The sequence below is a fragment of the Eucyclogobius newberryi genome, unplaced genomic scaffold (genome assembly GCF_026437365.1).
Source record: "Eucyclogobius newberryi isolate DKJ021-1_F unplaced genomic scaffold, fEucNew1.0.hap1 SCAF_7, whole genome shotgun sequence".
Lineage (NCBI taxonomy): Eukaryota > Metazoa > Chordata > Actinopteri > Gobiiformes > Gobiidae > Eucyclogobius > Eucyclogobius newberryi.
Window position 1 is genome coordinate 27,771,113 of NW_027316389.1, and position 12,412 is coordinate 27,783,524.

At 42.9% G+C, this 12,412-nt stretch overlaps 1 protein-coding gene across 2 annotated transcripts; it reads left to right on the plus strand.

Moving 5' to 3' along the window:
* The first annotated feature begins 1,528 nt into the window (after positions 1–1,528).
* rfx7b (regulatory factor X7b) lies at positions 1,529–12,210 on the plus strand. 2 transcript variants are annotated; one of them, XM_072435597.1, is made up of 9 exons: positions 1,529–1,909; positions 3,073–3,106; positions 4,164–4,249; positions 4,426–4,548; positions 4,619–4,735; positions 5,193–5,277; positions 5,356–5,560; positions 5,858–6,156; positions 6,343–12,210. In XM_072435597.1, the coding sequence occupies exons 1-9, from the start codon at positions 1,782–1,784 to the stop codon at positions 9,607–9,609; spliced, it is 4,344 nt and encodes a 1,447-aa protein (XP_072291698.1). In that variant the 5' UTR covers positions 1,529–1,781; the 3' UTR covers positions 9,610–12,210. The 2 variants fall into 2 exon arrangements, with proteins under 2 accessions (XP_072291698.1, XP_072291699.1); XM_072435598.1 differs by having other exon boundaries at positions 5,858–6,150.
* The last annotated feature ends 202 nt before the right edge of the window (positions 12,211–12,412 follow it).

A 12,412-nucleotide genomic window follows, 5' to 3' on the forward strand; every position in this document is an offset into this window, starting at 1 on the left:
TGACCTGGTGACTTCATTATACTACATTTCACGTGCACAATGTCACTCAGACGATATGTTGACTTTACGTAATGCATTGGATCCAGATTCAGGACAATTAGTAAATCCTTCCAGTGCCACGTGCGTTATTACAGGCATAATCAGTGCTTATTACATCAGCGGCACTGTTTTTGACCCACATTACAGACACAAAGTCTCATAGCCTATATATATATATATATATATATATATATATATATATATATATATATATATATATATATATATATATATATATATATACCCAGACCGTCTGCGCTGTATTTTTTGCACCAGTGTATCAGATGACCACAGTGAAAGATAATAGTAAACAGAAAAACACATGGGTGTGATGTGCGTTGACAGAGTGACACTTGGCGTAAGTTCATTGATCATGTCTCGTGGGGAATGAATGAAGGAGCGGTCAGCATGAAGTTCCGAGCGGACACAGGGTCAATATGCGCTGATAAATGACAGCGTTGGACATGTGTGATATCATCCTGGCTGTTTACCCGTCATTGTCACTATCTGATCAAGTGGCTTCCTGCAGCAGCGCCCCCTCGGACTCACCGCGGTACTGCAGAACAAATAACCAGCAATGCAATAGACAAAATCCGACTGGGACGTGAAACTAAACGTGACGAAACAACGTGGTGGTTGTTCAACTTTGACAACGACACACAGAAAAGCATTTGAATGTATGTTTTATTATGGAGCCGTTAAAAGTGTATTTAAAAAAAAAAAAACTGGAACATATATTTTTTTACAGAGAAACTTGGATGAACCTCAGTATATGACAAAAGGTTAGACTGTATAATTCTTTTTATATTATTTGTTTATTTGAAAGGAGACTATATACACTGAGCATTTGTAATTAACATAAAATCATGTTTTTTTTTTTGTGTTTTAATGGACACAGTGTTTTTTTCCACAAGTACCACACAGCCATACATACATATACTTTCTGTGAAGCTCAGATACTATTTTGACACAAGAATGTAAGTATTTCTTTCACATCATTTCAGAATCAGAATCAGTGAACAGTGCAGTGAGTGATTGAATTGTAGAAAAGTGGCAGGTGTTCATGAGTCCAACGGCAGAGGGAAAGAAACTGTTCTTGTGGCGGGAGGTTCTGATCCGGATGGACCGTAGCCTCCTGCCTGAGGGGAGAGGCTCAAATAGTCCATGTCCAAGGTGAGGATTTTAAAGGGTCTATATTTACCATATGATATGCTATATTTACTAAATAAGCAATAAAGTATGTGAAAAAAATGAATATAACAACTTCCAGATTTCTAAACTCAATACTGGGCAGCAAGAAAATGCACGAGGACAAGAATATGAATGTAATACAATGAATGAATACCCTATACAACTGTTGCAGGGCGGCATGTCATATCTGTCAGTATTAGTTCAGAGTATTTAAGGTCAAGGACTTTACTCTGAAGCCAGAATGCACTTGCACTTCCGCTCTGGTGCGCGTGGCGTGCGTGCGTCTTGACGCAGGCTAAGCTCGTCTGTAGCTGCTGCTGGCTGCTGCAGGCGTGCTATTTGCGGCGGCGGCGAGAGAGACCTCTGCGAAATGCCTTTTGTATGGCCGGTTGCTTCATTCTTTCTGTTGCTTTTCTGTTGTGTTCCTGTGGCGTCACCTCTCACTGCTCTTCGCCATGTTCCGTGCCGGATTCAGCGGGCTGTCCTAGCGCACTGAGCCGGGGATGAGGCCTACTTGTTAAAGCTCCCCCACCGCCCCTCCGTCCGTCGTGATGGCTGATGAGCAACAACAACCTGGTCAGAAGCCTGCCTCGGGATTAGGCTCTCTCCCGGCGCTCGTCCCGGGACTCCAGGGGCCCGAGGCAAACGCATTACAGTTCAAAATAAAGAGTTCAATTTGGTAAGGATGCAAATGACCCAGCGCGGCGGCTCCGCGTCCTTCCCCACTGTCGCCGTAGCCTCATCGGTACAATTAGCGTGTGTAGTTCTGGAGAGGCAACGTGCTGCACACAGAATAACACGGCTGCGGCGCACACTTTGCACATTCTGCTTAAAAACCGCCACGGCTCGTCTTAAATGCGTGCACCGATGTTGTCGTTCGCGCCGTAATAACGATGTAACGACGCGTTTTCCGTGGCAGTGCTTCTAGCTTCCACGATTAGCATGAAGCCGTAGGAGGCCATGTTACCGATGACACCGAAGCCCCCGGTGATGCTGATGTGATGATGCTCGGGATGACAGGTGTCAAAGCACGTCCATCTCCGCGGCTCTCGTCGCAGATCAGATGGAATAGAAGCAGAAACCCGGGTCACGGGAGACAGTAATACGACCTGCTGCTGCTGCTGCTTTTGCCGTCGTACTGCGTGTAAAGGGCTTTTAATGGTGCCATTTCATGTGCTCGTGTCCATATGTAGTACACTGGTAATAACACACGTGCATGGCAGAGTTAATGCATGGTGCATTTCGTGACACAGTTCTCTCTTCAGGTGTTAGTAAGACTGATATTCAGGTAGGCCAACACATGTCAGCACTTGTGGGCTCATGTGACGCAAATGTACATGTTCACATCCTCCCAGCTGTATTTGCTGTACAAGACAATGGTCGACCCTGCATGAAAGTAGGCCTTACTTTGTGTATTTCTGCTTACTTTGCTGCTTTCTCCGTGAAATACCTTTGAGTAAGCCCTTTTGTGGAAGTCACCTTGGACTTTATGTTGTGTGTCTGCAGAAAGCGCTGTTAATTTGGTAAACAATCACATCAAGCAGATTAGCCAGAGCCGGGTAAACAAATTATTAATTTGCATAAGGTCCTTGTTTCCTCAATGTGACTGGAATCGGCTCTGGATTTACAAGGCCGGTGTTTAAAGTCAGATGCTGTCACAAAGCAGAATCAAGCAGTACAATCTGTCCTGCACAATACAAATTATGAAATGATTCATGGTCACAGGTCGCACAGGTCATTCACCGTAACCACGTATCACCGCGCCGAAGCAACAATAAGAGTAGAAACTGCAAAAAAGCAAACCTGGATGTTTCTAAATGATGGTTTCTTATTCTTTTGCAGCAAATCCGTACAATCAAAGGTGGACAGCATATTGGTGAGTATTCTATTTGGATTTACCATACAATATTTGTATTCGTAAATTGCAGCAAAATGACAAAAATAACATAGTAAAAATTCATTGCACAAGTAACTTACCTACTTCTATTAATGGTGATTCAGATTATTTTTGACAATATCATAACCCTGTGACCCCAATTTTAGACCAGCAAGAGCGGGATTTGCATATGATTTTTTTTTGTAAGACAGAGCTTTGTTTCATAGTCATAGTCATTTCAGAGACATCTAAGCGACTATATAAAGCTTGTGTCTATTTTTGTCTTCTTAAAAAAGACTTCCAGTTATTGATAGCGATAGTGTCTTATTCTCTATTAGACACATTGAAGAAAGAATCATATTTAACCACCGTCAAGGAGCAAAAAGCAATGATAACTGTTTATTATGTATCAATTCTTTAGTACCGGTACTAATATTATTCTATTGTATTGTTACTCACATGATTTACTTCTTTTGAACAGAACATTAACAGCTATTTAGCTATATTTAAGGAGAAATAGACACATTTGTTGTTTAATATAATTAACTATATTAACTACACTGTAAAAGGTATTGACCATATTAAAAATGCAGTGGCTGTCAATGAAACATAAAAAGGGTATAATGAAATGATGTCATAATGCAACCTTTTAGATTATTTATTAGGGTTAAAGAAATGTGTGAACTTCCCCCCCCCAAAAAAAAGCTTTTTAAATGATTTTTTGATATTTTTAGTAGAAAAATCGAATTACGCAGTGTAAAAACAATGCCGATTCTTGCTCGTAGTAAATAGTGTTTTGTTCATGCTGACAGCTCTCACCTCATTCATTCAAGTACTGGTCTCCTAGCAACAAAGGGCAAATAGAAAAGGGAGTGTGAAGATGAACCCATTCTTGGAAAAGCTGGTAAAATCAATAATGAGCAGGCTGTATTCACTTTCCTGTAACTGGCAGCATTTTGAAATAATTTAAACACATACATACTGCAATGTAATGAATGATATTTATATTGTAAACAAAAATGATGTAATTATTAAAAATATTATTATCTGTCTACAGCAAGATGTTGAGAAGTTTACAGACATCGAAAAACTCTACCTCTACCTTAAGTTGCCTTCTGGTCCCAGCAGTGGCAATGACAAAAGGTAATGACGCACACACAGACATATCATCACAAACACCATTTTTATCTATGTGATTATGAAAAAAATACATTTAGATATATGTATGGTATCTTATGTCTCTATAGATGGAAGTGAGTTTTTCGGCCTGAAGTCAAAATCCCTTCCCTTTTATAAACACTTTTTTTAATGTTCGACAGTGACCAGAGTTCCATGTCGTCGAGCCGTACTCAACAAATGTATGCTTTCAACTGGATCCGGAATCACCTAGAAGAGCATCCAGAGACGTCCCTTCCAAAGCAAGAAGTCTATGACGAATACAAGTCAGTATTTTGGCATTATCTACTTTAAATAATGGCCACATTCTTACGGTGCTGTTTTGTTCCCCTGAAGGAGCTATTGTGACAATCTTGGCTACAATCCACTGAGTGCTGCAGACTTCGGGAAGATCATGAAGAATGTCTTTCCCAATATGAAGGCGCGTCGGCTGGGTATGAGGGGGAAATCCAAATATCCTTTTTATGATATGCATAAGACGACTTTCATTACACATTTTGTCAGCTCTAAAGTTGGAACAGCTGTTGCTTGGCGGTAGAGTTATTCCTCACAAACCTTAAGGCAGGTGAGTGTATAATACTGTTGTGTCCCTGGGCAATACACTTCCGCTTGCCTATGTATGAATGTGTTTGTGTGAAGGTGTGATTGGTGGTGGTCATGAGGCAGTAGTGGTTCTGTCTGTTCACCCCAGGGAAGCAACAGCATTTTACCACCACTGAGTCTGAGAAATGAAAGACTAGATGTATTTGGAAAAGATCTGGGAAAGCTCTTTGTTCATGAGAGCTAATTATTATTATAGGACTAATTATCTACAGTAACATAAGTCATATTTGATGGTAATTACTAGCATTTGAAATACTTGTAACTTCTCTGTCAACTACTCGTGCAAAAAGCCTTAACTTGGTCCTACATATTGTTATAGCGGGTTAAGGAAGAAAGCTTTTGTGCACATGCCATCTTTACCCAACCTGGATCTCCAAAAATCTGGCGATGGGGTACGTACTCGCATTAAGCTACACTCTGCAATTGCATCATTTCGGCTCTACTCATCCCCCTGTTGTTTCTGACCACAGTGTGAGTTGATGGAGCCCAGTGGTCAGTCCCCGAGTGCAGAGGACGAGATGCGGTCAGCTGCCTGTGGCCTGGTGTGTGAGTGGGCACAAAAGGTCCTCAGTCGTCAGTTCGATAATGTCGAGGATTTGGCCCGTTTCCTCCTCAACAGCCACTACATCGGTACAAAGTCTATGGCAGCACTTACTGTAATGACGGGAACACCAACACCAGGTACAAATGAGTTGGTGATTTTGAGAAGTCTCCTGTTGCATGCTATCTAGACACCTACATTTATTCATTTAATTCCAAATAATATTCACAAAATGTACTTTACTATTTATTTTTTTTATTTAGTAAGGGCAAAAATAGCCATCTAATTTCCTAATGTAAAGAATATCCATAGCAAATAATAACAATCATGCTTTTAGGTTTGTTCATTGCTTCATTGAATAATATAATAATAATAATAATAATAATAATAATAATAATAATAATAATAATAATAATATATTTTGAAATCTTCAGGAATGAAAACGCCAACTCCAGCATCCGCGTTTGTGCCCACAGCCGAGGCAAACTCCTTCCAGCCTCAGGTGAAGACCTTGCCCTCTCCCTCCGTTGACGCAAAGCAGCAACTCCAGAGAAAGATCCAGAAGAAACAACAGGAACAGAAACTGCACTCACCTCTGCCCAATGAGGCTCAGGTCAAGAGGACAGAGGCCAGTACCCCTGGCCCGACCATCCCCTGTGGCAGCCCCGCTCTGCTCTCCCCACAGCCAACCATCGGCATCGTAGTAGCAGCAGTCCCCAGCCCAGTTACGGTAACTTTAGTGTGCCACCTATGTAGTGTAACGCCTGTAGTATAACGTTACTATTTGAAGTACTATTTGAGTATTTGAAGAACATTGCAGTTAATTATTTATATTAGTACTAGTATTAGTTTTAGTATTTGTTGATAACCTAGCAAAATTATTAAGATGAAAATAAATGTGTTCTTTTTCTACTAGGTACAAAGAAATAGGCAACTGATGACCTCGCCCAGCCCTGTTGGAACAGCTGAAGGGAAAGTGTTACCAGTTAACTTCCAAGTCGTTACACAATCTCTCAAACAATCGCCCAAAACGCCTCAGAATATTTCGGCCAGTCCTGTGGGTGACCGCCTGGCACGACACGGGACGAGGTACGCTCAAATCCTGCCCAAACCCTCCGCCACCAGCGCCATCACCCTGCGCTCACCTCCCACGTTACTCATCACCAACAGCCCCATAAAGACTGTGATGCCCACTCCCCATGTCAGCTCCGTCAATGTGGTGAAGATGACAGCCATCGCTCTGGCTCCCAGCAGCAGCAGCACAACTGTGAGATCGGCCTCAACTGGAGTCAACACCACTGCGGCGTCTGAGGATTCACATCCATATCACTCACCTGCCATCAGAATGAGCATCGCACCCTCAACCTCAGCCCTCTCCACTGACACCAAGGCTGAACATGGAGACACAGTTGAGAGAATGCTTGTGAAAGAGGACAGAGTGGCTAAGTTCAGAGCGGCCAGTGAACCAAGCTTCCTGGTGAAGTTTTCTACGGGACCAGACAAAATGGGGAGACTAAGAAGCGACTCCATATCCTCTGTTTCTGTAGCTGGGACTCAGGACAGCAATAACAGTAACTGCCATGACAGTACCTTGTATTTGACTGTTGATAATCAGAACTCCAATGGCAACATGTCCGCCAATGGCTCCACTGCTGTTACCCATGCACTCAAAGACTTTTGCCCAGACATCAAGAACCCCCGAAAGCGCACAGGCCCGGGCGGAGAGTCGCCTGTGATTCCTGTAAAAAGAGTTTTCATCTCCCAGCAGCCACTGGCTGTCATAGACAATCCCAGACCTGGTGTCAGTGCTGCATTGAAGAGGATCCCCCGCCCAGGAACACCCGCACGACCCGAGAGTGCCCCCTGCAAAGTAACTGTGAAGCAAAGCCTCATAGGACCTCCACAGATCCTTGCACTGTCTGATTCGCCCATCATCCACACTTCGACTGTTGTTAAACCACAGGCCTTGGTTTTGGTGAAGCCTGAACAGGGCTCTCTCAGCAGTAATGCCAGTGCTGGTTCCGCTGGGAGCTCCGCTGTTAACCAGGCTTTACTGCAGCAGATCACTGGAGACCCCCGTGCCATACCAGCCAACTCAGGAGCACACAGCGCCTCTGCAATGAGTGACCTAAAGAGCACAATCTGGGAGGAGGGACAGCTTGATGAGCTTCGGAAACAAGCGTTTGCTCAGCAAATACCAGCAGAACACAAACAAGCCCCCGCTGACCAGCTTTCCATTATAGCTCAACCTGCAGAGGCCTCAGGCCAGCTCACACTGACACAGGAGATGGTTGACTTTGCAGGTTCTCAGTCCAACATGGACTACTTTCCCTTCAATGATGATGACATGACTCAAGATAGCATTGTAGAGGAGCTAGTCCAAATGGAGGAGCAGATGAAGCTGAAAGGTTTGTTTGGTGGTTGTGTTGAAGTGGCACTTCAAGGCCAGACCCAAAATAATCAAACCTCAATACTTAATACTCAGCAGACAGGCACTACCTTCTACCACTCTGCACACAGCAGCACCACTCCCGTTCAGACACCCACTCCGACTCCCACGCCCACTCCTACACCCACCCCGACGTCAGAGATGACACTGGCTCACACGCTGACCAGAGAGAGCCCCTGCTCTCGCATGGCCCCCATCACACCTGTAGACAGTGCCATGGGTCGCCACACACCAATCAGCACACCTCTGTCCAACTGCAGCAGTAGTGTGCCTCCCAGCCCAGTCGAGTGCAGGAATCCTTTTGCTTTCACACCCATCAACTCAAGCATGACAGGTTATCATGATGCCAGTATTGTTTCCAGTAGTCCAGTGAAACCCATGCAAAGGCCAATGGCGACACACCCAGATAAGGCCAAATTAGAATGGATAAACAACCGTTACAACAGCAGCACTAGTTCAGGGCCTGTGAACAACCACAGCATTGGCATTTTACCTAGTTACCAAGACCTGGTAGATGACCAATTTCGTAAGCCACATGCCTTCGCTATTCCGGGCCAGTCATTTCAAGCACAGTCCCGACAGGATGCTGCTCACCTTGGACGTTTGACCCCGATTTCTCCAGTTCCTCAGCAACAGCAGCAGCAGCAGGCAACAGGTGTCACAACTCCCACTAAACAGGAGAGCTTTGCTGTCCCTGCCCCATTGGACAACAAAGCATCCACCTCCACTGCATCCAGTACTTTCCGTTGTCGAAGTGTCAGCCCCGCAGTGCGGCAGAGGGACTCTGGTGGCAATACTGGCCCGCTAACTACACCCACCAACACAGCCTCAACAGTACGAGCCGTGGTGTCGCCGTTTAGCTCCCCCATCACTTCTGAGGTGCTAAGCATCTTGTCCAACAGCCAATCGGTGAGCTCAGTCCACAGCATGGTGCAGCGGAGCCAGTCGGTACCTTTAAACATTATGATGCAGAGTGAGATGCTGCCGGTGCAGCAGAGTAACAGCGCCAAAATAACTAACGTCCTCCTCAGTAAGATGGAGGCTGACGGGGATGATTCTGTCCGCGGCCTGGGCATTAACAACCTTCCCTCCAACTACACTGCGCGCATGAACCTCACACAGATCCTTGAGACCACTCCTGCCTTCGCTGGAGCAGCTTCCCACCAGAGCCAGCTGCCTGTCAGCTCCAGCCCTGCTGCCTTCGAGCTCCAGCAGCACGGCTACCTCAGCACGGGCAGTGGAGAGACGGCCTTCTCCTCCGGGGAGGCTCAAGCACAAACTGGGCCGAGTGAGCCGGAGCCGCCTCCGCAGCTCCAGGACAGTCCCACACAGACACAGCTCCTCCTCCAGAGCACACAACAGCAGGACGCGGAGGACGAGCAGCAGCAGCTGGACTTCAACAACACTGTCAAAGACCTGCTGGGAGAGGACGGCCTGAACCCCAGCTCTCAGCTGGTGGGGCAAGTAGCGTCTGAGCTTAATGCAGTAGCGTCAGATTTCTCCAGTGACATCAGGCTGCCCTCAGATCTGTCCAGTAGCATCACTGATCTCAACACACTAGACACCAATCTGCTGTTTGACCCGAACCAGCAGCAGGAACATTACGAAGACTCAACACTGGAAGAACTGAAAAACGACCCTCTGTTTCAGCAGATATGCAGTGATACTGTGAACTCTGGTTTTGACTGGCTCGAGAGCAAAGACCAGCCAACGACAGTAGAGATGTTGGGCTAACGATCTTTAATTCTATGTTTGTTTGGTGCATATGTAGTATATGTGTCTTCTTAAGGATAGTTTGTTGGGATTTGTCTGGACTTTGCCATTAGTTCTGTTTTTAGTGCCAGACTCACCAGAAAATATCAACATTTAGTTACTGCTCTACTTTTCATTTGTTAGACAGAAATTCATCGCATCGTAAATTCAAAATGAAAACATTTCAATTATTTTTAATTTTTTTGACAGCAACATACAAGTGCAGGCAAGCATGCTATGAACATTTAACGGAAACCCAAATCTTCCATGTTATTACAAATCATTAATGCAATATTTGTGTTAAATTGTTATTTAAATTTGTACGAGTAGAGAAATTGGCACAAAACTTCACCAAAAATGTAAGCTGTTCTATACATTGTCTTCATTGTGTGCAGTAGTACAGCTTCAACCAAATGAGGTTGAAGTTAATGCACAGAATAGCTGTAGTACATTTGCCTGCCATATCTTAATATAAACAGCAGCGACTTTTGCTGCCAGGTGCTGAATTTATGACATTATCTTTATACTTTATCATATACCAAATCAGTGGAAAACTGATTTACATCTAAGCATTGTCCAAGTGTGACATTTTCTTACTATTTAATATCTTAAAGGGAGTAGATGAATCAGTAGGCAGAAGGTGGGAGTTTTTAGGCCGCTTTGTGGACTAATACGTTTAAAGGAATCAACAACTGGCTGCCTTATCCCCAAAGTCCATGGCCTTAAACCATCTGTAGAGATTGACTGTATATAGTACAATGTCAAAGTCTGAACCATCCAGAGCTTCATCATATCAAGGCAGCTGTTGCTCTGATCTTTTCACTACTATTTCTTCTGTTTTCTTCTGCCGTGTTACCGTATAGATGTTTTTTGTATAGGTTGTGTGCCCTAATGGAGATTAAGGAATTCAATATTCTCAATGTTCACAGAACCATGGAAGGCACACGTAGAGTCTTGAGATTTCCTTTGGCATGCTAGACTCCCAGCGCAGATTCTATTATCAATGGTATGGAGAAGGCTTTTGTTGTAAGCTTTAGGCTGAAAATATTTCATCTGCAAATCAAGAGGAATCCAGCCTTATATCCATACCAAAGATGATTTTTAATACCACAAGAGATTATTACATCTGATGAGGATAAAGAACAATGGGACTGGGCTGCCTATGAGATATTTAAGAGTTTAATGAATTAAGTTGCATAAATCTTATGTACAGTATGTAAATTAGTGAATCGGTCACTATGATTTACAGGTAACCATGGACCTGAAAGCATGTTGAAACCATCACTGCTAGCCAGGTAGGCTCCGTGATTCAGTAGGATGCTTGCTTGAGTTTTTGGCTATCGTCAATGTTGTATAAGTCATGTTTAAGATCCATTTGTAAATAGAATAGATACATAGAGATTTGATGTATCAAGACACTATATTATGGCCATTATTCTACCCAAGTATGTGCCATTTAAAAGAAAAAGCATAACAGATCTATAGTCGCAAGATACTGTATGTTGTGTGTTACATTTTTGGCTCGATGTGTTGTAACAGTAATGCTGTCTGGTCTCGCTTGCTGATTTTACTTTCTTTTTTTGTTTTCTATTCAAAGATAATAGGTCTCTGCGGTTGCAGAAGTGATGTTCGCTTTGAGCAGGATCAATAGCATGGAATATTGAGAAAAAAGTTGTGATACTGTTAGCTGGTTCAAACATCTCTGTGACAGACTTTGTGCTCGGCGCCTTTGAGCAGACACTGGAGAAAAAAAAATATTACTCATGTTTCAACTCTGGAGGTTCACCTTTTTGCACTAAATTTTTATGACATGGCTTTGACACATCTTAATGGACAAATGAAATGATGGATGCCCGTAAAAATGAAAAGAAAATATATGGTGAGTAAGGAAATTGTCAGTAAATGACTAGTTGTCTTGTAGCAAAATGTGCATTAATCTCAGTGAGATACACATTTCTTACTCATTCTCATACATGAGAATATAAGCATTGAGGGAAAAAGTTGAAAACCTTTTACAACCTACATGCTCATGTTGATAAATGATTGTACGCACGCATGTGTGATGACTTCTGTTCTGTATTTTGTATTCTTGATAACCACTGTCTTCTGTGATTTGGGCAGGTTCTGTTAAACCAGACTGACAGTGCTTGTTTCATGACATTACTTTTGTTGTGTGCTGTTTACTAAGTTAAAGTTTTTAACGTTATGTTGTTGACGCTTTTGTTATCCGTTTATATTTTACATATATTTTGCAAAAAAAGCATTTGTGAAGAAATTTGACATTTTCTTTTTCAACAAGGCACTGATTTTTGAAATTTGGATGAAGGAATTGCACCTCTTAAGAGTACAAAAGCTCCATCAAGCAGTGACTTTGAACTTTCCCTTTGACTGACCCAGATCCAACTGTTTGACTGTCCATTTCTACAGTAGAAGAACCCTCCTCCGTGATGTTGTCTGGTGTACTGCTTAATGTACAGTAGCTTGTTAATATGGCAAACGCGTTGTTTCTTTTTCAATGGAAAGTACTCACTGGTGAGATTTTTAAAGTGGTTTTAAAAGCCAATAAACTTTTTTAAAGAATGATTGTGTGTGTTTTATTGATAACGTTTATGCAGCAAATACAATGACATTTACTATTGGCATAATATGTATCTTTGTTGGATACAGTTGTTTCCTATTTAATAAAAGCTTTATACCAGAGTGTGTTACCTAGTTCCTGCTTTTTTCCATACGTTATAATGAATATTTTTAACATTATACATTATATATTCTTGTTGGTGTAATC